The following is a 25,073-nucleotide window of genomic DNA, read 5'->3' on the forward strand; positions in this document are numbered from 1 at the left end:
TCCCTCTTCTCGGATTGGGCTGCTCCCGAGGCCAGCATCGCATGGAACGGGACGGCACGGGAGCGGAACGAAACATGTTCAAGGTTCAAGGCATTTCCCAAGACGGAGCTCTGGATAGAGCGGATAGAGCAATCATGTGTGTGGCTCATATGTTTACTCTTATTCTTATTCATACATACAGAACCGGGCCTGGATATACACTAACCAGCTGGCTGGCCCATCGCTTAGTCTCCATCGGCGTTTTGTCACCTGGTATTGCTACATAGTACACGTCTAAATCTCCCGGCACCACCTTGCCAACACAGTGCTCAGCTTCACCGCAGCGGGTATCTCTTCCAGGGCCACATCCACCTTCCACATTTTGCCTTCCAGTCCGCCATGTCCTAGCGATCGGGCCCCTCCAATGCCGGCGGGTACCAGCAGTCCGAGCGAGATGAGGCGTTCCCATGCGATGCCCGCAACGCCACGGCTCCAGACGCGAACACCACCACCTACAGCCAGCATACCCGATGTTGCCGACTGCACTCGCTGCTTGCCCATCAGCGAGCTGTACTCGTCGTACGCCATCGCGAGGTTGACCGTGTCCGTGTGTGCTACAATGTCCAGACGGGCCGCTGCGATGAGGAGCCCCAGGTCGAGATCCGCCAAAGTCGACAGGAGGTGTAGCCGAGAGTCGGGCGGCGTGAGCGAGTCGACGTCCCCTTGTACGGGTGGTATCTTCAGTGTCACATCCTTTCCTGAGAGGGACGACAGAGCCAGGATCCACTCGGTCAGGAATGCCGAGACTGACTTGGTCGTGTAGTAGTGGTACTGAAGCAAATCTTGGAATGTTCGTTCCTTGTATAGTGCCTGCATGTCTTTGGTTAGAATGAGCCATCGCATCAACGTATTTCTGTAAACTTGCCTCGATCTTGTGGCTCCAGTACTTTTGGAACTCATCGTGTCCCTCGAGGCTCGTATCGATACCCTCCTTCCTAGCATCATTGTCCTCTACCATCAACCCTTGCTTGCACATCTGCCAGTATAATGGTAATGCCCTTGGCAGTGAGAGATAGACATAACGGTGACTGAACCGACTCTTGACTCGCTTCTCAAGCATTTCCACAACGTCCAACCGAGTAGTACAACCTACCACAGCGATGGGCGCTTTTCGGGATTGCGCAACGTCGAACAAGTTGTACAAGAGTGTTTGTCGAGGGTGCGATGCAAACATGTCAAACTCGTCAATGATGAAAACGATGGACTGCGACGTGACACCCTCGTCTGTGCCCAGGATCTCGGACGGATGTGACAGGAGAGCGAGCAGCGACGCCATGGTGTCTGCGTAGTTGGTCTGACCATCTTCGTTAACGGGGGACGAGGCCAAAAACTAGACAATGTACTTACTCTGTTCACGAGGTCATCTTCAACCTCCATTTCCTTGCCGAGTTGTCGCCAGATCTCCTTCAAGGCCAATTTGTCGTCGGTATGAATGAAGCCGTTCAGTCGGACCACATGGAAATCACGCCGATGTTGTTGTGACAAGTCCGAAATAATGGTCTCCAGGAGCTGCATTCCAGTTAGTTTAGTACCCTGATATTTGAATTGGTGCAACTTGCCACCGTCTTTCCGCAGCCCCTCGCTCCGATTACAAGCATCGAGTTTCCCTCACCAGCAACAACCGTCTGCTCAATTAGTTGATGAACCTTTTCGTGTGCCTCTTGCTGCCCGAACATTTTTATCCGCCTTCGTCCTGTACACCGGTCCACGAGGACTCTTTGCAATGTCCTGACATGCTGATCGAGATTCGGGATATCGGGAACCTCAGCGGCAGCGGCAGCGGCAGCGGCGACAGCAGCAGCAGTAACGGTTGTTTCATCAGCATCCTCGGTCTTCTTTGGCGTTTTCAATACATCCTCCTGCGCGCATGATTTACATAACCAATCACCCTCGGGGATTTCTGGAACCTCGTAACATTCCTGGTGGACTGCAAAGTCGCAGTTGTCGCATAGGATGATCTGGTTTGGTGCCTTGGAATCAGGCTTCGAGCAGATCTCGCAGACGATCTCGTCTGCCGCAGGCACAGCAGGCTTGCGGCCTCGTGGTTTCATGGGCAAGTCTTCGAAATATACCTCCCCGTTGACATCTTTCCCGGAGCCAAATGTCACGCTCTTCCGACTCCGGGGGCCTCGCTTCTTTGTTGGAGTCATGATCCCCTTTGGCGCGGGTTTGCGAGCTGAAAGCAGCTTCTGCATAGAATTCGTTGACAATTCATCGGCGGTGTCGTGTTCGCCTGCTTGTGCCTTTGAGGGGGAGACGCCGAGGTTATCCCCCCTATTCTCGGGCTCGACAACATCTTGAATCTTCTTTTTCCGAGGCCTGCCCCTTGGCGCAGGGGCTTTCTTTGGAGTGGCCGCCTTGGGCGGCCTGCCAGGGCCGATCTTCTTCGGTAGGACTGGGCGACGTTCCTCCCCATCATCCCATATCGTGCCTTTCAATGCGAACCCCTTGATTGCCGGGCGGAAAATGGCAGGTTTTGGCTGTGGTTGTGATTGAGGCGGCGGTGGTTGTTGAACTTCGGACGGGTGGTCGGAGGTAGGTACTTGGGCACTGCCATTCGTGGGCTGCTGGGTCTTCTGTCCATATCCAAAGACACCAGAGATCGCGGAGGCAATCGCACTCAGAGCTTTTGGCGTCGATGATGGCGATTCGGTGGAGAGGTCGTCGAGTCGGCGCTTCTTGACGGAGGCGGGAGTCGGAGCAACTTCATCAGCTTGTGAGTGGGCTCGTTTTCGGCCGTTCGGGGTGGCGTCGACGTCCATGGTGAGGATATGGAAAGGGGAAGACAGCTGTCACGTCAGCTTCGTCGCAAGTTCCGGCATCGGCATCGGCATTGCATCGGGCTGCGTTGTCGAGTGTCGAGTCGCTCGCTTCTTTCACGGAGCTACCGTCGATTGGCAGCGTGGGTCAGAGCGCCGGAAGTGGGACGCGTTAGACGCGCCGAGCTAAAGAAACCCGTTAGTCGAACAGACCCCATAATTGCATCTCACGTGCTTGCTCACTGGTTCTGTTTTTAGGAACAAAACCTAGTCACGAGATTTAAGTTGCATGCAAGGTTAAGATCGATCCGGCTTGGGCTTGTCCAGACCAGCCCTACGGCGTCAACAATTCTTCACCGACTGAGAGCTAATGTTTCGTCGTTTCGCCTGGCAAATCTACGGCACCTCCCCAGCGAGCAGCCACCTTTTCTGGGGGGTTGGGGGCTGTTTTTTACGCGGAACAGAGTTCAAGAGTTGACGCTGACGGCGCTGCTATGAATCCATCATGACCACAGGGCATCGGCTGGATGCAACAATGTGGCGATGTGCTCTATTTTAAATCGTGCATAACGATTGAGGCCCTGCCTCGTGCCGACTTTCCGTCGTGGCGCGCAACGGCACTTGGGGCTCCGATGAAAAGCAGCCCATGCATCATGCATCAGATCAGGCCTCTTGACTGACTATCTCGGTAGCAGGAAGCGCCAAGAGACATACGAAGGAAAACATCGAATAATGATACCGATTTGGGGAAGTTGGCCGCGCTTGCAAGACGCCCGCAAGTCGGTGGTAGTTTGGATTGGGACTTTGGTGTTGATCCCGGCCCCAGTTGCATCTGGACTTGCTCCCTGGTTTCAGCTCATTTAGCCCAGGACCAGCTCATCCAGCCTTGTGGGGCGACGGTCTCTTGGCTAGGCCGTGCCAGCGTCTCTCCAAGCCCATGAAAGGCTCTCGCATTGCGAATCACACCCTCACACGACTGCAGGCTGCTCGCTACCGACGGATTCGCACCGATGGTACCCTGCCAGCTGAGCGGCCGCAACAATGGTGCTGTGGGCCCCTGGGAGAGCCGCTCAGACTACCACTCTGCTCACGTCAGAAGCCAAAATCCTCTCCAAAAGGTCCAGGGATCTCAATCCTGACCGGCTACTGGCTGTCGTCGCCTTGGTGCAAACCAGCACCTCCGCTTGCTTTTCATTAAGGGTCAAGCGCGCGGGCTAAGGCTGAAGCCCTCACTCCATCTACAGCGTCGTCCCCGGCCCCCAACGACACCATCCTGCAAGTGGGGAGCGACCATGCTGGACGAGGCCTAGCATTGAGTGAATCTTGTTTTGCTGTGGTCTCCTGGGCTTTCCTGGTCGATGCCACGCCGGGGATGGCGCTGTTCTGTATAAGTATCGTAGCTGTCCTTCGTGGCCGTCCTTAGTGTAGACCTCCTCAGTCTCATGACTAGTCCATCCGACTAGACTCCCGACCAGCAGCCGTTGTGGTGCCGTTGAAGTGACCATCACGCAGTCGTTTCCTCCCCCAAAATGTCTAACGAAACGCTCTCGACCCCCGAGCAGGTTGCTGCTGCCGAGAAGCTTCAGCTTCTCAAGAGCCCTGTCCTCACCGACCGAACCGACTCTCTGCCGCTCACTAACCGCGGAGGAACCCATCCCGATCTGAGCCTTTTCGGTGACCGTTTCGAGCAAGATACCCCCCAGTTCCAGAAGGTTTGGCAATTGTTCTGCTAGGTCGACATATGATGCTGACGCCTTGTAGCACGAGGACGCTAGTCTTCTCGAACTTTTCTTCGACCTCCTTTTCGCCGCCAACTACACAGTCTTTTCCCAGACACAGGGTGTGAACAGCCACGAACGCTTCAAAGCCTATGTTGGATACTTTAGGTACGTGTTGAAGCTGTGCCGACGCCACTGATACCTGCTAACGCACCCCGAAGCATTCTGTGGATCACATGGCTCGTCGTCAGTTTGTACGATGTTCGTTTCGTGACGGACAGCATTTTCGGTATGGAAACCTCGACATATACTGGAGCTCCCACTAACCTGGAATAGAGCGTTTGGCCAGAGCTGTCCACCTCGGTGTGATGATTGGTTTTGCCGTGGTTGCCCCCAACTTCAAGCCGACCGACCAGAATTTACAGACCATGAGGGTTATGTGTATGTGATTATATCTCTTTCGTTTGCGACACAAGCTGATTCTGTTAGCCCTTATTTTGTGCGTCTCACGTTTTTGTTTGGCTGTTGAATATGGAAGCATTCTCTGGCACATCCGAAAGTACAAGAAGCCAAGACTGCCCATGTTGCTGCAAATCGGCGCAAACTTTGCCGCCTCCATGGTCTACTTGGGCATCACGTTCCGGTTCAGACATGGTAACAGCCAGGTTTACATCGCGTGGTACATCATGGCGGCTGCCGAGATCGTCGTTACCTTCTCTCTCGCCGTCATTTTCCCTGTGCTCAGCTTCACCGGCACGCACTTGATGAAGCGCATGAGCACCATGACGGTCCTCTTTTTGGGCGATGGCGTGGTTATCGTGGCCCAGAATGTCGTAACTATTGTCAAGGGCCCAGACGCCTGGGGTAAGTCTCTCTACCCTACCACTCGGACAAAACTAACGGTTATACAGACTCCCAAACTATTGGAATCGTCACGGCTGCCGCCACGACAATCTACTGCGTCTTCCTCGTCTACTTTGACTGGATCAAGACCTCGTACCTTCCCACCTTCCGCCAGCAGTTGTGGAGTCTCCTGCACTTCCCCTTCCACCTTTCCATGGTACTCTTCATGCAGGGCTTCACACAGTTCATCATCTGGTCTAAGATCATGGACACTATCAACAACATGTCGTTTGACTCCATTTTCAACACTGCCGAAGGCGTTGCAAAGGCTACCACCTCCCAGGTGGTCGACAACTTGACCAAATTGATCAACAAGTTCTTCGAGGACTACCCGCCCAAGTACACTGCCACTGTGAACAATGTCCAGTGGGCCATCGGAAACATCTCTGAAATTCCAGACAGCTTCTGGCCGGGTCTCGCCAAATACGCCACCACAGGCGAGGACAAGGATGCGCCAAACGAGGACCAGCTGAACACCTTCTTCACATACTTCAATGATATGTCTACCTCGATGGAGAACTCCCTCCTCGAGACCTTTGGCATTGATCTCGTGGAGGAGGTTACAGATGACAACAAGAACATCACCGAAACTGGTCTGGAGACCAAGGTCAATGAGAAGATGTGGGCCCGCTTTGATCTTGTGGTGAGTACCTTTTCCCAACCCAGTGTTTCTCCAGTTTTAACCATATTGTGTAGTTCCAATACGCCTATATCGCCGCAGGAATCACTCTCATCCTGATGACTGTCCTCACTATTGTCGCTCGCACCAAGCCCTGGGGCCTGTGGGGCATCATCCGTACCGGCCTCTACTTCGCTCTCGGCCTCGGCCTGAGCCTCATCTCCCTCCTCCACTACAACCAGACCGACGCCAACAACTACAAGGACAGCCCCTGGTTGCTACCCACCATCTGCCTCGTCTGGTTTATCGTCCTGGCAATCACCCACATCCGAAACCCGCCGCCGCTGTTCTTCAAGCGCAGCCCATCCTTCTTCAACAAGCCCAAGCACGACTATGACTCCGTTGTCCCCATGTCGGACACCACCGGTCACAAGGAGGCTAATAACAGTGCTCAGATGGCTTAGAATTGAGGTGAAAAGCAACGTGCTGTGTGCATAGCAGAGGCTATCCACCAAGGTATTGGAAGAGCTGGAGGCAGGAACTTTGGGCCATAGTAAGGGTTCGAGATAATAATACCCATTGAATTAGAAGCGAGCGTTGATCCACGTGGCCTAGCTGGTACCATAATTGTGATGGGTACGAAATGTTGTAAAGGTGATGGTAGAACATTGGAGGACTGAATGAATAAATTCGATTCACTCGCATCTGGCTCCAGGAGAAATGATAATAGCGTACACCAGGGAACTACTATGGATGATAGAATTAATAACGGCTATCCACTGCATAATTATTTGAAAAGCCCTGGCTAATGCCCATACAAATCCCCCTTAGCCACGCCCTTCACGTACGAACCGGCTCTCCTCCGCCCGTGATACACACACAGCCCAGTACCACCAGTTTGATGTTTTGTATTTGTAGGACACATGGGGCTACTTGGGAGATGCTCTGGGATTTGGAACTCGAAAGCGGTAGCATGATCGTAGATGTCTTGACGAACAGACTCTTGCGGCAAAGGCTTCTGTTGGGAATACTCCCACCACTCGCGCGATTGAGGTATCAGGCTTCGTCGATGGCCGATGTGACGAGAGCTTTCCATAGAAACAGACACGTGTTCGGCACCGTCACCGCTGGGCGGCGTCATCGAGGTGAAAAACCCACGCGGCCGACCATCGGCGGTGTATTCGCCAATGGGTGGAGTTTTGACGCGGACAGCTTCCTGGATTCGGCATTAATATTACTCCAAAAGGGGTATGATGATATTGAAGAGACAGAAACACTTACTCCTCCTGGAAATTGAGTATTTGCGTACTTCCCACCGACTGCAACAATGATTGTTAGCCCCTAGACACCCAGAGCACACGAGGCAACGTACAAGAAAACGCCAAATCTGACATGGGCGTTGAAGGAGGAGTCTCGCCTCTGAGAACTTCTCTGACGGAGCTGGCGACAGTACTGAATGAATCTCCAGACTCCTTTCGATGCCAGGGGGCCTTGCCAAAGAGCTTGCGTTTGATCTTGGACGTCCCAGATTCATCCTTGAACCATGGTCCTGCCTTGGTAAGGTGAGTAAACAGATGGCGGCTCTCGACTCTATCGTTTGTTGTACCGCACTCTGGTATTGAGGGACAGAGGCATGCCTGTGGCTTGTTAGCCCTATCCCTTGCCAATCATAAACCCCCTTTGCTTGCCTCTTTGTCTGCCCGAAACTTCAGTTTGGCCGCAAGGCCCCACTTGGATTTGCCATAGAGCCCCCTTCTACTAATAGGACGTGGAAGTGGACCTGTTGACTCTCCGAGATGGACCTGGGGTGGGTTCGAGGATGCGGTCGAAGTCCTCCTCCTGCTGCTCGCACCAGGAGATATTGAGCGACGGTCGTACAACGGTTCCGATATGACGCTGGTAGAAGGGTGTTGTAATGAAAAGACATGCGCAGATTCTGACATGTAAGGACTGAGAGGCTGCTGCGGTGGGCGTTCTAAGGACTGTAGGAGCGATCGCGACCTGGAGATGGATGTTGTCGGCGACGCATAAGATATGTCACGAATATCCGACTCGCTAGCCGATTTGTTCGAGCGTGCACGCCATCTCTAGAAGCGGCTACTGGAATTACTCTTGCGTGGCATCAAGAGTTGGCGTTCAGCCCAATACCCTTCGGGAAACCAGACCTATTCGAATCCATCGCGAGGCGGACGGGGCGGATCGACGCCGAAGTTCGATGGCGTAACGCGGCCAGCGGGACGAAGCGTAGGGTTCGTTGACGATGGGGTATTCACCGACGCGCCTTCTGGCATGGTATTAGGGGAGAGGTCACTCGGAATAGAATTGCTGCGGCGCGGTGATGACAGAGATACTGAGATATAGGGCGGTGTGTTGGAACGAAAGGGAAGGTTAAAGTAGCTGCAGCGGATGAGCACCGTGTCACCTTGGAACATCTGGAATGGGACCCTTACTTGAGGTCAATTGTATCCAGGATGTTGAATGGACGCGATAAATCCGGAGCAGACCTTGTCGTTGCGGACATGGTTTCCAAGAGACATGGAACCTCAGTGATCACGACTCTAGTCGATGCGGAACCGCGTGGCTTGTGAGGCCACAGCTGGGCGATCGCAAACGCAGGTTAGGATGGTGAAGAAAAAAAAATAGAGAGAAACAGAACGGGCCGTTATTCAGAGGAAATCAAGGGGGGATAATGTAGGTTCGAGGTTGGCGTAGGTTGTAGGATGATGATTGATGGTGGGACAAGGAAGAACACAAGTTAGACTCCCAACGGAAGGCGCGACTGCTAGTGAGGTTCCCCTTTTACCACAGACTCCAGAATTGGCGAACTGTTGATTAACACATACTGGCAGGTGCAGATGATGCCTTTTGAGCTTGAGGCTTCCCAGGAAGCAACTTTATAAATTTTGGTATCGAATTTGGGTCTGCCCCGTCTCCAACGGAGTCAATCTATATCAACTCAAGTCGAACCGGTCTCAAACCATCAGCCTAGTGCGCCAAACGCCGTCTGTGCATTCATTAAGAAATTGAATTCATCCAAGAGACCCCAGGTCTCACTAGTCAATGAGCATCGTGTCGTCGCCGTCCAGGGCAGGTCCTTGAGACTCCATCGGCACACCGCGGCCTCTTCCAGCTAGAAGCTCCCTCCTCACCTCGGGTCCGATGGCCGCGTGGCCATGAGTTAGGAGGAGATCCATCAGCGACTCACGCTGGTCCTCCGTAATGTCGCCCTTGTAACGCTGGGCAAAGGCCAAGAGGCTCTGGTGCCAAATGACTGGAAGCTTAGTCTTGGCATCTCCCTCACCAGTCACACCCGCCATCGCATCGCCATGCTGAACAGAGGCTGGGTCCTCGTTACGAAATCGCATGAAGTGGAAGACAAGGGCGTCGATAACCTGGTACGGGAGCGCGTACTTTTTTTCCAGGAGTGTCTTGATAAAGATGTTGGTCGCGCCACCACCCTCAGTGCCTTGGGAAGCCTCCTGAGCAGCAATGTCGCAGAGACCCTTGAGGGCCGCAGCAGAGTGCAGGACGGGGACAGACACCCTCGCAAGAACAGCCGAGATAATGTGAGCTTCGCGGAGAGTGCACGTTCCGCTGCCAACAAGCGGGAACAGGAAGCCCTTGAAGAAGGCAGCAGGTTTGTAGAGACCCTTCTTGAGGGAGTTGAAGAGATGGACGTTGAGCTTCTTGGTCTCATAAATGTCCTCGCGGACTCGGTCGAGAATGACCATCTCGAGGAACCGCTGTACCACGTGCGGCTTGCTGGAGACGAAAATCCTGGTCGCCTGGTAGCAGGCATTGGTCGACCAGCTCTCCGGCTTGGTGATTTCGAGAATATCCTCCCAGTGGGGAATGGTGGGGAGGATCTTGAAGGGTTTGGGTAGAGGACCCGACTTGTATCGAGAGAGGATTTGTCCGACCCTGCGCCATGTTAGAGTGGGAAACCTGCAGAGGAATCGGGAACTTACTTTGTGTAGACCTCGATGACCTTGGGAGGGAGCTCGTAGTCATCGTCAGGGGCGGCCATTTGGTGGTCTCCCCGTCGGGCCTGGGAAGCTTCATGGGCGGCAATCTTCTCCAGAATCAAATCGGCAAGGTTGATTGACTCTCCCTCCTCCTCGCCTGAAGGCTTGAGATCCCAACCGTGCTTCAGCAGGTCGTCTTCCTCGTCAGGTAGAAATTTCCTGTACATCTCTAGATCGTTGGGATCAACCTCGATCTCCTCGACAACCTCGTCGTCATCGCCCCATGCCTCGTCATCTTCGTAGGTCTTGTTCTCCTCGTCCACCTCGTCGTCGAATCGCGAGTCGTAGCCGAAGTTGTCAATGGTTGGCTTGGGGACAGCGCGCTCGGCATTGTCTTCCTCGGCCAACTCGCGACCTATCCGGAGAATGTTCCTGGACGCGCGGGAGTCGACGAAGTTTTCGTCCTCATTGTTGGTGGACTTTGCTCGCTTCTTCGAAGGCTTGTCCCGGAGGACACCGGTAGCCACGATGTCATCCTCGAGGGGATTATGGCGTCGGGCTGGTCGCGCCGAGGTAGGAGTCGTAGCCTTGGGCATTTTGGGCTTATTGAGTTGGGATGGACACGGGCAATGTCATGGACAATGTGGGCGTCGAGATAGCGGAGCCACGACATTTTTCAAAATTTTGTGCCTTATCGATAGGCCACCCCTCTTCCTCGATGGGGGCTAGTGCAACGACTGGACGAGAAAATGTGGCTTACCACTTTCGGTGGTGTGCGCCGATTTTCCGCACCACACGACGTCAGTCAATTATGATTTTCTCTCTATTAAATTAGTCTGAATGTGTTTAAATGTAAAAAATTGAAACGTCTGTTTATATGGAATGCGCGTTTACGATTAACATGTTTTTTCCTGAATTATTTCACTTCACCGCGGCATTCAGAGTGTTCTTTGGCTAGTCTAGATTTTTTGGCTGAGTGCAGCTGGAACACAACGATAACCGTCTAATTATCACCTCAACATGATAGACTCTAGTCAGACTTGGTGGCTGGTCTCAAAAATCTCCGATACGAGATAAGCGTTTTTGCTTGAGGCGCCTACTCTACGCGGAGGATAACCCTGAACGCCTTGCTTCACTGTGTCTTTGTGCTGTGGGCGTCCGCACGTGAGCAAATGTTCACCCAACATGGAGTGAGTGTAAGCACTATCCATAGGGGCTCGTTTGCTCTTCAGGCAGAAGAACATGGCAAGTGAGTCAATGGGTAGGCATCAGTATGAACCGGCCCAATACTCCTTGACCCTCCATTTCCTCGAATTGTCAGCAATTGCATTTTTGTCATTCTCTATTCTCTTCGATGTGCTACTATGCAATGCAAATTTGCCCCGCCACCATGATGCCCAAGGCCCTGTGGGTCCCGTTGAGAGAGTCACCCGCCGATCCCCTGCCAATGACGCCCAGTCCACTGAAGCAGCGATGACTTCAGGCGGCGACCCCACTACCAAAATGCCCCTCCATCGTCATCTTCAAATTTCTCTCCATCCTCGTCGCCCGCACCATACGACATCCCCAGGACCAGCGCACTCATAAACAAGATGCCGACTGAGCTGGAAGAAGTACGCGACCCAGATCATTCCTCAAACCAACCCCTTGCTTACCAGAGACACCTCTAGCTCGTGGGCTTCATCGCCCATCCCAACCCTCAGATTCGCCAGGTCGCCATCGTCAATTGCGTGCCGTACTCGACGACTGACCCGAACCTCTTCAAGGACTCGGACCTTCAGCCAGTCAAGAACCTCAAGCTCTTAGCGGATGATCATCATGTGAGTAGCACCCTGCAAGCTGACAAGGCGAAGTTTTTGACTCATGAGAACACAGAATGTCTCTGAACATGCCGTTAACATTTTGATCAACCTGTCTGGAGACCAGGAGGTTCTCGAGAACTTGGCCACGGATGAAAAATTCCTAGACCTTGTATTCGCGCGCATAGTGGTAAGTCTACGTCTACTCCTGTGGTGACCGAGAACTTCAACTGACTGAGGGCACAGAACCCCGAGGAGCATAACGCCGATTTACTGTCCATGCTCCTTGCCAACCTTGCCAAGTGGGATGGCCTTAAGGATATTCTGAAGAGGAAACAAAAGGCCCCCGAGAAGCTGGGATCAGATGACAATGTCCTTAACCAGCTGATGGATCTCTTCGTCAAGGGCCAGGATGGAACCTACAACAAGAAGGCTGACTTTGACTATTTGGCCTACGTCTTTGCCGATCTGTCTAAGCATATCGAAATCCGGAAGTACTTCCTCAAGGCACAAGAGTACGACGGCGTTCTCCCCCTGACCAAGATCAAGGTCTTCACTGAGCACAAGTCCGACATCCGACGGAAGGGTGTTGCCAGCATCATCAAGAATGTTGCCTTTGAGATCGACTCTCACCCGTCCCTCTTCTCTGATGATGAGATTGACATCCTGCCATACATCCTCCTCCCCATAATGGGAAGCGAGGAGTATGACGACGACGAGTCCATGGACTTCCTGCCAGACTTGCAGCTTTTGCCCCCAGACAAGAAGCGCGACCCGGACAACACCATCGTCAAGACCCACGTCGAGACGCTGACGCTGTTGACCACGACACTCCCGGGCCGTGAGCTCTTGCGCAAAATCAAGGTGTATCCTATCATCCGCGAGACTCACTTGCACGTCCGAGACGAGGAGGTCCAGGAGGCGTGTGACCGGTTGGTGCAGGTGATCGCGGCTGATGAGGCACCGGAAGGTGAGGATGGCGAAAAAGGCACCGAAAGCAAGGTCCAGGAGTTGGATGACGACGATGAGCTCGTTGAGGTTTGAGAAACTCCCTTGACTAAGAATTTAGGTCGTAAGGTATGGATTAAACCAGTTGGAACACTGAATCTAAAAGTAGGATGCGAAAATGCACCAGGGCGGCACATTAGAGTCTAAAAGTACATAGATCATCATGTTTGGAAGTAGGGGCATTTCCCCAAGTCTTGAATAGAATCATTACGCCAGTTACGATTATTGTCAAGGAACGTTGCTGTCATACTATCCACATCGATCATGTATCATCAAATATCCACCCATCATGAACAAGTTCCAAATCCTCCAACGCCGTTTACGAAACGATAATCCATGCTCATTTCTTACCCATATCCTCCTCACTCTCTAGAAACACACTCTTGCGCAGTGGGCTCACTGCAGGCCTCGCGGTTAGGTAGTCCTGCCCCGAGTTCTCCCCGGCACTCGGCGGTGACACAGGGGTCGGGGACGCAAGGGGAGATGGGGAGATGTCCCCCGCAGCCTTCTCCTCCTCGATCGGATTTTCATCAACATCGCTCCTCGGGCTGACGGGGCCGCCGGATATACGCCGAAGGTTCGCGGCATCCGTCTCTGAGATACCAGAGAGGTCTGAGGTGACCCGCGCAGAGACATCGTCTCCGCTGCCGGGAACGTTGGCGCTGTTCGCCGCTGCAGAGGAGCGGGAGACGGTGCTGGCGTGGTCTTGACTTGCGGAGAAGGAACTGTAGGAGGGATCTGACAGGGAGGTGGATTGGGGTTTGGCGAAGTGGGTGTGTTTCTGGATGATATCTACCGGGGAGAGACCGGTGTCGTGGAGCTCAACGAGGGGCGACGTATCTGTGCGTGTTAGTCCCTGCGAAGTGATATTATGGTAAATGATGGATGACGTACCAGCCAACTCAGCAACCTGGGTATCTGCCATTTCGACAGGGGCAGGAGGAGGAGTCACCACAGAGTATGAAGGCGTTGTACCAGCGACCCTCGCCTCTTCCATGTCTGGGCTCCTTGGCGTATCCTCCGAGGTGGTAACAGTCGGGGCCTTTTCCGTAGGCTGGCCTCGCATCCAGGAGATGATGCGCATGCCGGCATCTTCGGTCCCGGCGTCACTGGACCGGTTGCGGAAGATCTTTCTTCGGCGGTAGAGGCAGAAGATGACGATGGCGCCTGTCACGAGCATGAGGCCGAGGACGACACCAAGCACTGGTGCCACCCACTTCGGAAGGCCGGACCCGCCGCCACCGCTATTGTTACTGTCGCCTCCTGGGGTTTCGGAGTTGCTTGGTGGTTCCGTAGAGGTCGCGGATGCGTATGGATAGTAAGTGGTCATCTTGTCCTTGCTGTAGGACGTCTGGAAGACCTTGCCGAGCGCGGATGTAGCCCATCCACCTGAGGGCTCGGTAGCCGTTGCGTTGCCTGCAGAATTGCCTCCGATCTGGGACTGGATCTTCTCATGGACGCTGTAGTCGGCGTACTTGGATGGGTCATACGAATCCATCCACTCTCCGCTGGAGATGTTGAAGAGCACCACAGGGCCTCCGTCAAGACAGGAAATGGAGACTCCAGCTAGAGGGGTATACCCGCCCAACACCATCATCTGGTCGGCGTAGGGCTTGAAGCATTTGTGGCCAGCGCGGCCGTGGAGGCTTTTGCCCTCATTGATCTTTATCCAGGTGAAGGACGGCAGCGAGAGAACCCAAACCTCGTCGCTGAAGGCCTCCGTCGGACTGATGCCGTCGAAACCACCATAGTAGAAGATGTTGAAGCTCGAGTAATCGGACGCGGAGGCAACGACGGCGCACCCGCGAGCGCGAGTGCTGGGTCCGTCCTGGGTTGGCTGCTGGTACCACTTGTTGCCTGCGACGTCGTAGACGTCAATGGTGCTCATGAACTTGGGACTCTCTTCCTCCTAAGGGCGGGTTAGAACACGGTGACGCATTGGGTCGAGCAGATGGGTAGACTTACACTTGCGTTCTGGTTCGACGACTTGCCGCTTCTTCCGGCCCATTCCGGATACACAACACCACCCAGCACGACGAGGATACCCTCGTTGCCGACGGGAACCCAGACGACCTCGGCATTGGAGCGGCCCTGAATGAAACTTGGGAGTGTCTTGTTTGACCAGGTCTCGCTCATCTGTTCGGCCATGTCAAGCATGATCATGGTGTCGGAGACGTTGACGGCCTTGGTGGTGTCGTTGAGGGGGTTGTCGAGGATGGTCCCGAAAACCGGAGACCGCAAGCCAGAGAAGTACCAGGCCTTGTTCTCGGACGGCGCGTTGACGGCTGCTCCGTAGGCGACGTATCGAGTCACGTCGTTGTCGAGTTGTTTGTCAACGAAGCCCTGGTCCCAGAGGGGCTTGTCTGGTCCATACTCGTACTCCTGGTATCCAAGAACCTCATTCGCATCGGGGTCGGGGTAGAGCTGGGTATTGCTCAGATAGACGCCGCCATAGAGAAAGAACTCGGCGTCGTTGGCAAGCATGCCGCCATCGATGAAATTGGGGGCGGCGCCATTGCTGTTTCCCGAGCCACCACGAGCCTTGGTCATGGTGTTTTCATCTTTCAGAAGGATACCCGTTACATTCGTTTTCGCGTCGAATGGGGTACTTAGGTTGTAGCTGAGAATAACACCTTTATTATTTCCTTTTGCAAGTTAGATTCTACCAAAATCATGAGCGAAATGGGCGACGACGAACCGTTGTCGACGGGTCTACCCGTCGAGCCATCGCTCAGCGTTGGCACCCACCAGATGGTGCCGCCGTCGAGGTAGATGGTGTCACGAATCAAAGCGGCTAAAACAAAACGTCAGAGCCATTCAATATACCCAATGCTGTTTCATAGTACCTCTTGGCTGCTCCCATGTGCATATCTCGGTGCTAATTTGGCCCTTTTGCCAGTTGGAAAACTGGGCGACGGCGGTGCCAGCCGTCACGGCCAGCAGAGCGCGCGATGCGCCGCGGGGGAACATCGTGAAATGCGTCTAGACAAACTATCAAAGGGGCTGCCAGTTGCTCGCACTCAGGAGCGATTCAGTGGGAAATTAGATGCAGGGAGATGCTAGTAAACCATGTTCAGTCGCAACCTCACGGTCCCGAATGGTTCGTCGTCCACGAGGACTGTCAGCAACAGCGAGCGGATTACGGTCCCGTTTGTCTGCCGAGGGCAACGTCTGGCCACAGCGAAATAAGTCTCCTTCGGGAAGGTAGGTAGGGGGGTATCTGACAAGGCAGAAGACCCAGGGTCAAATGTAGCGGTGGCTAGTAGAGCTCTAAGCGACTTGGGCCTCCGGGAGGCTGAGTTCACGGGCGAGGGGAGTGGTATCAGGCGAGGCGGCCAGACAGAGTCAGCGTCAATGCAGGATGTGAATGACAAAACCCCCCGCAACGAGCCGCAAATGGGAAGTAAGACACGATATTAAGAGGGGGATGACAATAAGAGCGGCCCGGATGAGACCTTTGGCAGGGAGATTTGCCACACAAGAGCCGGGGGATGGGACGGGGGAAGATGTAGGGCTGAGGGTCAGCTGTTTCGCGAGAGAGCCCACAGCACCACAGTCCTGGGAGAGCCCAGCACCATCATCACTGGGGGAATGGATGCATGCTGGCTAGGCTTCTTCTCGGCTGCTCCGCCCAAGCCAAGAGCGTATTCTACTTTTGGCACCGAGCGTGCAGGATGCGGTGGCATCGGCCATTGGCTGGCCAAGACCAGGCTTGAGGCTGGAGGTTGTAGGCTGTATGTACATATGTACATAGGTTCTCTGGGCGTTGGGAGGGGGGACCCCGATTTTCCGCTCAGCCTCTGACGGTCCAGCAGTCGCGACTGCAACGTCGCTCCGGGGCACACCAATCGGCGGGAAGCATGTGAGGGCATTTTGGATGGTGCCATGTGGACGGAAGAACGGATAAGTGCAGCGACGGCCGCCGTCGGGTAACCATCGTGTGTGACCAAGCTGCCAAAGAGTGCTGACCTGCGAAGCTCCGCTGCCCCAATGCCCCAATGCGGGAGCGTGGGTGTCACCGCCGTGCCACAAGCGAGGATGACTACATGGTGATCAAAGCAGGTCCCCCGTAAAGCGGGCCTGATTATGGCCGAGCAGCATCAGACAGAGCCAAGGTCCCTGGTCCTCGCAGAGCAAAGTGTTGGCAAAACTGGGGCCACGCGGCCGGTGGAAGCAGGTGGCTGAGAAAGGCTCGGGTCTACTAAACAACAAGATGGAGGCTCTATTGTGATTCCCTGCAATAAGACAGCCACAATGCGGTCTGGGCGGCGGCAGCTGTGGGAGAGCTGTGGGAGCTGCCAGCCTGCCTCGGCATCATTCGACGGCCGGACCGAACGGCGGTGTATTTCGTACGTGGCATAATAAGACCTAACGGCCAGGATAAAAGGCATCCTGGGCTCTGCGAGATTAACCCGTCATCATGGTAATAGCAGGCCCAGTTACCCGAATTTCGCAACTCTTACCGCGAACGAGGCTAAGAATTTAGAACTTTGGGATGATGTGGAGAGACGAGCGAAAGAAACAAACGGGCCTGGAGGCTGGTGCGTAGGCTTGGGTGTGGGCCGGGATACGACCGGGGGCAAGGGACGATCTCACCATCCCTGTCGATTAACAATGAGCTTCTCCTCTCTCCCGCCTCGACCAGGGACCGCAGTGGTTGCAAGACCGAGTTGATCCCGATTTAGCCCCCAAGACACCCTCCATCGCAGTGTGGCTGTCAAATAGGCGCTCGTGGCGGGACCACAGGGATGAAGGTTCACCTGTCATGGAGGGTGAGCTGGCCGCCTCTTTCGCTGCCCGGCGGATGCAGCTCATGTGGACCGGGCGACGACGGCACGGAGGTGTGTGTGAAAGTGCAAAGCAAAAGTCGCGCACACGGCCGAGGCTGGGCTGGGCTTGGTGGGCTTGCAGGACGGGTCGAGGCAAGGGAGAGAGAGGAGAGAGGAGAGGAGGCGAGACCAAAGCACAACACGCATGGCAGATTTTGCCAGATTTTAGCAACAAAGGCCAGCACGCACTGATCGAGAGCACTGACAGATCTAACCCGCCCACCTCCGCTCCAACGCGAAGCTTTCCCGTCTAGGCAGCTGTCCAGGCGTTGTGCTAACAGCCCAACGGCCCTGCTAACCAGTAGACGGCCGACCACGTTGCGATCCTTAAGGCTTAGGCCTGGGCGGGATACCTACCGTGGTATCCTTTCCAGCGGGGGCCCTTTCCAGCGGGCCCATGACCCCACTCGCTCCGATGCCACAGGGCTGGGCAGTGGGGCGCACCACTGCAGTCCGCTGATGAAACCGCCAGTGGCTTGTGCTGGGGGCGGAGCCGGGACTGACTGGCAGCACAGCAGCCAATGGCGCCGCGTGACTCCCCTGAGCGGAGTTGTGGCGCTCGTTGCCCGCTGCGGGCACCTGGCGGTCTAAGTTTGTCTTTTCCCTTTCTCTTCTCCCCCCACCAACAACATCGCGACATCCACACCTCACGTCCAGGCTCGCTTTCCTCCACCATTCACGTTGTTCCCCCGCTCCTCGGGGCTGTTGGCGCATCAACCCGGCCCAACGCCTCTCGCATCCTACTGAGCCTATCGAGCCCGTCCCTGGGCCACATCGTAATCGCGGCCCCAAGCCTCGCGGCTCAAACACGAGCTGCGATCCCAAGATCCGACCCTCCGTCTCCAGCTAGGCCTATACCGTGCTGGTCACGGCAGCCATGGCTCGGTGATGTTCAACGCAGCAAGGCAGCTCTGAGCTGCCAGAGTCGGGGCGGCCATTTTGACTCAAAATCTACCACCACCGATGTCACCGTCGACGCTCGACTCGCCCGCTCTGGGTCCTAGGCTGACTGCCGACAAGGATAGCAACCCGAACGTTTCCCAATCAACTCGATGCTCCGGTGTATGTCAGATCGACCCTGTCCACAGCCCCGCTAGGCCATCACGACCGGGGGCCCTTGCGGGTGGTCTCTTGGGTCTTTTGGGACTCTTGGGCCAGTCTTTTCGTCGTCACCGGTTTCGGTCGTGAGTGTCGTGGCCATGGTAATGGAAAGTCTCGCCCGCCTACTCGGTCCTTTGGCGTCTGGATGCGTGGTGCATGGTGCGTGGTATTGTCCGGCGCTGGACCTACAGGCTCTTGCATCGCTCGCCCTTGTCCCCATGGACCTCTCTTATTCCTTGCTCTGGGACCACCTTCTGCTTCGTGCTGCTGCCTTCTTTTGGATGTCGTACGTGCTGGTCCCAGTCAGTCCCAGTCCCAGAACCACACCCCTGGCGATACTTGCTGCATGTGCTCCGGCTGCATTGCTGCTCTTGCTTGGGATAGCTCTGCTTGGGGTATCCACCGCCGAGCACATAATGACATTTAGATTCGTTGTTACCCTCGCACTTCGCACCAGGCCGCTTGCCCTTGCGATATTCCAATCTCACTGTCAGCGATTGTCTCCGCCGTGGTGCTTTGTCCGTGCCAAGCTTACCATCACCGCCAGTCCCTGCCTGGTCTTGTTCGCTGTCACAACATTGACATCGGGGCTTTAGTTGACGAGATTGGCACTGCATACTACGTACGCCTCGCCCCACGTTCTGCCTCCGCATCAGCTACTGTACCCTGCCCCCCGGCCTCTCAGGTGGCTTGTGAGCAAAGGAGAAAATAACAACCAATTGGGGAATTGTGAGGCCAGTGGTGCGAGGCCTTCCCGTCGTCGGTAGTTCGTAGGGCTACCTTGCTCAGCCACCCGGCTCCCGCTCTCAGCCTGACCAGCCCATCATTTGTACATATGCTCGTCTTGGTACGGTGACGCAGTCCTGGCTCCCTCTCCTTCTTGTCCGTCGAGCCCAACATCAACAGAAAAGGCCCGGCCTTCGACGTGAGACGCCCTTTCTACCACCTTCGCTTGTCCCTGCTCTGCAAGCTTCGGCGTCACCCATTTCACTCGCTGTGTTTCGCCGTCCTTGACAGCCATGCGCTTCCTGGCGACCCTCTGCCTGGTGGGCGCCTTGGCTGCTGAGGTCTCAGCCCACCGAGACCCCAACTTGCCTCAAGTTGAACGCCGAGGTGAATATGAAACTCCAGCGCAAAAGCGGCCTCGGCCTAGCAACCAGTATCCACCACCGGGACATACTTGGAATCATCATTGCACTTGCTACCTGCCGCCACCGACAAGTACTACCGTGCCTGTTGTTGACTCCACAACAACCGAGTCTACGACGAGCATTGTGTATGACACTCCCTCGGATACCTACACTGAGTCTACGACGAGCATTGTGTATGATACTCCCTCGGATACCTACACTGAGTCTACGACGAGCATTGTGTATGATACTCCCTCGAACACATACGGTACCCCCTCGGATACCTACACGGAGACTACGACAAGCATTGTTTATGATACTCCTTCGAACACATATGGTACTCCCTCGGATACGTACACTGAGTCCACGACGAGCATCATTTATGATACTCCTACAAACACGTACGGTACTCCTACGGACACTTACAGTACACCCACCTACGGCACACCCACGGACACATACACGGAGTCCACAACAAGCGTAATTTATGATACCCCCACCAACTCGTACACAACGCCTGGGACTACCACCTCTGTGAAGACAGACACATCTTGGTAAGAACGACCCTCGATCACTCAAATTACTGAAACTAACCCATTTTTAGCAATGCAGGAACTGTCACGTAAGCCAGCTATTTCCACCCAAAGTCTTATATGTCAACTAACATGATCAAGTGAAACACAAGTCTCCGTTTCCGTCTCTACTAAGTGGCACGTGGAATGGCGAACGAAGACCGAGACGAAGATCAAGTGGAAAACTCAGTACATTTACAAGCCTCCTATCACTGTAAGAAACTCACCTCCTCTCCGCACCTAGATGCTAACACTCTTCAGAAATACTCCACCATCACAATGACCCAGACCTGCGTGCCCACGACAATTCCAGGCCACGGTACAACTGTCACACTCCCGGGAGGCACAGTCACGGTCCCTGGCCAGGAAACCACTATTACGCTTCCTGGTCATACATTCATTACAACAATTGCTGGAGAGGAAACCACCATCACTCTCCCAGGACATACCGTTACCGACGAGAGGACAGTTACTCTACCTGGTCAGACATTTGTTACGACGATTGCTGGAGAGGAAACAACCATCACCCTTCCGGGGCATACCGTTACTGATGAGAGGACGGTTACCAACGAGAGGACAGTGACTCTACCTGGTCAGACATTTGTTACAACAATTGCTGGAGAGGAAACCACTATTACTCTTCCAGGCCAGACCGTCACCGACGAAAGGACAATTACTCTGCCTGGTCAGACGTTTGTTACGACGATTGCTGGAGAGGAAACGACCGTCACCCTTCCGGGACAAACGGTCACTAACGAGAGAACGGTTGTCGACGAGAGGACAATTACTCTACCTGGCCAGACATTTGTGACGACGATTGCTGGAGAGGAAACCACTATCACTCTTCCAGAGCAAACTGTGACGGCCACCAGTGAGAGGACAATCACTCTACCCGGAGAGACAGTAGTCACAACAATCTCAGGAGAGGAAAGGACAGTAACTCTTCCGGGAGAACGAACGGTTGTTACAGAAACCGTCACTGGAGAGGGAGAAACGATTACTCTTCCTGGTCAAACGTTTGTTACCACAATTTCTGGAGAGAGAACAACAGTCACTCTTCCAGGTCAAACTATAACAGCCACCAGCGAGAGGACAATCACTCTACCTGGACAGACAGTAGTCACAACAATCTCAGGAGAGGAAAGGACGGTAACTCTTCCAGGCGAACGAACGGTTGTGACGGAAACTATCACCGGAGAGGGAGAGACGGTTACTCTACCAGGTCAAACGATTGTCACCACAATTTCTGGAGAGAGGACAACAATCACTCTTCCAGGACAAACGGTCACTAACGAGAGAACGGTTACCCTTCCCGGGGAGACGATACTCACAACGATTTCTGGAGAGGAAAGGACAGTAACTCTTCCAGGAGAGCGAACTGTCGTGACTTTGCCAGCTTCGTCGGTCACCATCAGGCTTCCTGGTCAAGCGACAACTGTCACCCTTCCCGGCGAAACCATAGTTACAACTGTTTCTGGAGAAAGACAGACCATCACTCTTCCTGGAGAGCGGACGGTCGTTACTCTTCCTGGAAACACCATTACGGCCCCTGGAGAGACTATTACGGCTCCTGGACAGACGATCATTTTGCCTGGTACCACGATCGTATCGCTCATCACTAGCACATTGCCCGCGGAAACTGTTACGGTTACGAGGAATGGTGAGACAGTCACTTCTGTGATCCCAGCATCCACAACGACAATTACGACTACGTTGACAGTGGGCGGAACCACCATCAGCCAGCCGCCGACAACCGTCACCCAGACCGAGCTTGGTCAAATCACTGTCTGCCCGAAGCCAACTGGAAGCACTGCACCACTGGCCGTTGACTCGGACCTCACATTTGGTTGCGCGCCTGGATATGTGTGCAACCCGCCCAAGCCTGCTTCTTGTAACTTCTGGCCGGAACCGCCGGTTGAGGACTACCTTTGCGCGCCTGAGTATTGTATCATCTCCCCACCATTCAAGAATGTCACTTGGAAGAAGGATCAGACCGGTTACTACCCGCCGTCGTATGGCTACTTCGATCTCAACCCTGAAGCGTTTGGCCTATCTTATGACATCTTCGAGAAGACGGTGTACGAGAAGGTGAAACATGGAAAGGTCAAGACGTTTACCACTGGCAACTGGGAATCCCAGACCTCCCTGAGTGATTGGCCCCAGACCACCTCATCAGCCGCGTACGGTGATTCTTACAAGGTGCATCGCCGAGAGAAACTTCACAAGTTTGGCAAACGTGACGTTACACCCGCCATCTGCTACGACGACTGCAACGGTGCCTACAAGATTGCTCTGTCTGTAGGCAAGTCAGACAAGCTCTGTGCCAGTGGTTCCTCCTTCATGGCTAGCTACCAGAACTGCGCGGCGTGTATCGCAGACAACACGGATAGCACCAAGAAGACCATCCGCGACTATGTTGAGCCTGAATTCGCGCAGTTCATTAACTTTTGTGATGGAAAGGCCACCACGTCACCATCAACCACCGCCTCTGGTCCGGAGGCTGCGGTGACATCTGAGGCTGATGTGGAGACCTCGAGCCAAGTTGAGGCTAGCTCAGAGGCCTTCACCCCAATCGAGTCGACAACTGCCGAGGAGGCATCCTCGACCGCTGCTGAGGAGGCATCTTCAACTGCTGCTGAGGAGGCATCGTCAACTGCTGCCGACGAGCCATCCTCGACTGCTGCTGAGAGCACAGAAGAGCCATCCTCAACAGCGGTTAGGGGATCTACCGGGAATGACGCATCTGCTCTGGATATTTCCAGCGAGGCCGAGACAACTGCCACCTCAACTGAAGAGTCACCGGAGTCAACTGCATCTAATTCGGAGGCTAGCCAGTCTGCCGATGAAACATCAGCTACAGACGCTTCAGGCTCTGTTTCGGCTGCTGCTGCCACCAGCACTGCTACCGCTACCGACGACTCCTCAGCCTCAGCTACGTCCTCCGGTGGCGCAGCCGAGGGCACGGAAACGAGCACCAGCGAAGGAGATATCACGACCGGAGACAGCTCTGGTGCCACTGCCACGAAGTCCGAGTCCGAGTCTGCGTCAAGTTTGTTGACTCGCACCTCAACATCTGCTGAGGCATCAAGTGACATTACGACGGTCCCAGCCTCCGCCGGCTCTCATCTGACCACCGGTTTCGCTAGCATCATCACCCTGCTTGCGACACTGGCGGTTCTCTTCATTTAATCTTCACACACCCCTTTTTTCTGAAATAATTCACCACACTCCTTTACGATAATATCTAACGACGATGATATGAAATTTACGCTCATGCTCTTACGGACACTCATTACGGCATATATAAACTGAGGGGACTTTTGCATTTTTTTTTTGCATTTTTGCATCTTTTATACCTTTGGCATCAGCCATTACACTCATTTACGGCGCAATCTGGACACAGGATAGGCATGGACGTCCTGAAATGATACCCTCTGACACTCCTTAAGAATCCGGGGCGGTGGTTCCCGCGGATAAGAAAGAAAGAAAGAAAGAAGAAAGAACAAGTTGGGGACGAAGATGTGAATTGGATTTTTAGCAGAATGGTTAGAATGGACATTTGGAGCGATGGAATTTAATGCGAATCTGCAATTTGAGATGGGATTAGCGTGGCGGAAAAGACGATTTAGCGTCTACGTGGTGGCATAGTTGCGTGTTTTGAATGATCACTTGGCCCATGTGGCGGATTAAATTGGATTTGATTGAATTGTCCGTTGTGAATTATGTATCGTTATTGCGCCGTATTATCCTCAAATCAACCTGCAAGCAAGCCCCTGATCTTCATCCGCAGTCAGCATCTACAAACTCACTCCCATGTTCAATAGTGCAACATACCCCATTTTTATTCTTTCATCGTGTCTCTTTTCAAGCGGTACTCTTTCGCCTCCGCTGCATCTCAGGGCGGATACGCGCCTCGACAAACTCTCCAGCCTCAAGCGTGGCCAAGTCATCAATCTCGGATGTCGACCGGCGGCGCGGGAACTTGATGGTGCCCCAGAAGTCGGACAGGCGTTCCACCCTGGGCATGGGGACCACGAATGTTGAGAAGGAGAGGCCGAGCATGGTGTTTTGTGTGAGTCGGGGAGGTCTTCTTAGTGGAGGTTGGGTCTGTGATGGGGTTGTGATTGGTGATGTTCGCCTGGTCGAGGTTGAGGATCGTCGAGAGTCGAGAGTCGAGATGGATTGATTGACGCTGCTGAACACTCCACAACTGACGAGTGTCCCAGCCCGTATTTATACCCCAGCTGCCATCCGCCTTCGAGGGGGGAAAGCAACGCGGTGACACGAGACAACGTCCCCGCGGCGCTTATTGCTTTTGCTGAGATCCGCCCGCATCTGGGGAATGCCTGGGCGCTGCCGCTCGCGGTGGAGGTTGCCGCGATTGGGAAGTCTATTTCACCGGCGGGCTTCAGGCTGAGACGTGGAGCTGGACCGCCGGACGCGCTGGTGCGAAAGAAGCTGGTTCTGGGCGGCGCTGAGATGCGAGGAATGGAGGCTTGAAGGAATGGGGAAAAGGAGGGCCCAAGAGACATCTAGAACCGCAGACCAGCCGGGCCGAGATGGTACTAGGAATAGTTCGTGTGGCAATTGGTCCGGTTCCGCCGTGGTGTTGCGAAAGCATATCGCAGAGC

General features: G+C 54.4%; 9 protein-coding genes across 9 annotated transcripts; 5 read left to right on the forward strand and 4 right to left on the reverse strand.

Moving 5' to 3' along the window:
* Positions 1-134: 134 nt before the first annotated feature.
* Positions 135-3,028, reverse strand: BGZ61DRAFT_90973 (origin recognition complex subunit 4 C-terminus-domain-containing protein). The gene is made up of 4 exons (XM_046257205.1): positions 1,599-3,028; positions 1,387-1,548; positions 905-1,333; positions 135-849 (listed from the first exon to the last, which is right to left on the reverse strand). Exons 1-4 carry the CDS (start codon positions 2,799-2,801, stop codon positions 274-276), a joined length of 2,370 nt encoding a protein of 789 aa, XP_046110837.1. The 5' UTR covers positions 2,802-3,028; the 3' UTR covers positions 135-273.
* A 1,299-nt stretch (positions 3,029-4,327) lies between these two features.
* On the forward strand, positions 4,328-6,502 carry BGZ61DRAFT_340427 (uncharacterized protein; the record flags this gene model as incomplete). The annotated part of the gene is made up of 7 exons (XM_046239307.1): positions 4,328-4,510; positions 4,560-4,684; positions 4,738-4,805; positions 4,853-4,957; positions 5,006-5,380; positions 5,428-6,062; positions 6,116-6,502. 7 exons carry the CDS (start codon positions 4,328-4,330, stop codon positions 6,500-6,502), a joined length of 1,878 nt encoding a protein of 625 aa, XP_046110838.1.
* Positions 6,503-6,798: 296 nt separating this feature from the next.
* On the reverse strand, positions 6,799-8,070 carry BGZ61DRAFT_91003 (uncharacterized protein). The gene is made up of 4 exons (XM_046257206.1): positions 7,727-8,070; positions 7,411-7,675; positions 7,320-7,357; positions 6,799-7,254 (listed from the first exon to the last, which is right to left on the reverse strand). The coding sequence occupies exons 1-4, from the start codon at positions 7,979-7,981 to the stop codon at positions 6,844-6,846; spliced, it is 969 nt and encodes a 322-aa protein (XP_046110839.1). The 5' UTR covers positions 7,982-8,070; the 3' UTR covers positions 6,799-6,843.
* Positions 8,071-8,858: 788 nt separating this feature from the next.
* BGZ61DRAFT_91010 (Bystin-domain-containing protein) lies at positions 8,859-10,679 on the reverse strand. Its single transcript, XM_046257207.1, has 2 exons — positions 10,007-10,679; positions 8,859-9,959 (listed from the first exon to the last, which is right to left on the reverse strand). Exons 1-2 carry the CDS (start codon positions 10,597-10,599, stop codon positions 9,092-9,094), a joined length of 1,461 nt encoding a protein of 486 aa, XP_046110840.1. The 5' UTR covers positions 10,600-10,679; the 3' UTR covers positions 8,859-9,091.
* A 916-nt stretch (positions 10,680-11,595) lies between these two features.
* BGZ61DRAFT_341536 (uncharacterized protein) lies at positions 11,596-12,846 on the forward strand (the record flags this gene model as incomplete). Its single annotated transcript, XM_046239414.1, has 4 exons — positions 11,596-11,616; positions 11,674-11,823; positions 11,879-11,992; positions 12,049-12,846. 4 exons carry the CDS (start codon positions 11,596-11,598, stop codon positions 12,844-12,846), a joined length of 1,083 nt encoding a protein of 360 aa, XP_046110841.1.
* A 304-nt stretch (positions 12,847-13,150) lies between these two features.
* Positions 13,151-15,360, reverse strand: BGZ61DRAFT_489837 (uncharacterized protein; the record flags this gene model as incomplete). The annotated part of the gene is made up of 3 exons (XM_046250260.1): positions 13,151-13,650; positions 13,705-14,719; positions 14,776-15,360. The coding sequence occupies 3 exons, from the start codon at positions 15,358-15,360 to the stop codon at positions 13,151-13,153; spliced, it is 2,100 nt and encodes a 699-aa protein (XP_046110842.1).
* Positions 15,361-18,664: 3,304 nt separating this feature from the next.
* Positions 18,665-19,548, forward strand: BGZ61DRAFT_91045 (uncharacterized protein). Its single transcript, XM_046257208.1, has one exon. It carries the CDS (start codon positions 18,839-18,841, stop codon positions 19,334-19,336), a length of 498 nt encoding a protein of 165 aa, XP_046110843.1. The 5' UTR covers positions 18,665-18,838; the 3' UTR covers positions 19,337-19,548.
* BGZ61DRAFT_91060 (uncharacterized protein) lies at positions 19,549-20,577 on the forward strand. Its single transcript, XM_046257211.1, has 2 exons — positions 19,549-20,492; positions 20,545-20,577. Exon 1 carries the CDS (start codon positions 19,760-19,762, stop codon positions 20,426-20,428), a length of 669 nt encoding a protein of 222 aa, XP_046110844.1. The 5' UTR covers positions 19,549-19,759; the 3' UTR covers positions 20,429-20,492; positions 20,545-20,577.
* A 3,290-nt stretch (positions 20,578-23,867) lies between these two features.
* On the forward strand, positions 23,868-24,733 carry BGZ61DRAFT_91047 (uncharacterized protein). Its single transcript, XM_046257209.1, has one exon. It carries the CDS (start codon positions 24,104-24,106, stop codon positions 24,626-24,628), a length of 525 nt encoding a protein of 174 aa, XP_046110845.1. The 5' UTR covers positions 23,868-24,103; the 3' UTR covers positions 24,629-24,733.
* Positions 24,734-25,073: the final 340 nt, after the last annotated feature.

The sequence above is a fragment of the Ilyonectria robusta genome, assembly GCF_021365365.1.
Source record: "Ilyonectria robusta strain PMI_751 chromosome Unknown BGZ61scaffold_2, whole genome shotgun sequence".
NCBI classification, from domain to species: Eukaryota; Fungi; Ascomycota; class Sordariomycetes; order Hypocreales; family Nectriaceae; genus Ilyonectria; species Ilyonectria robusta.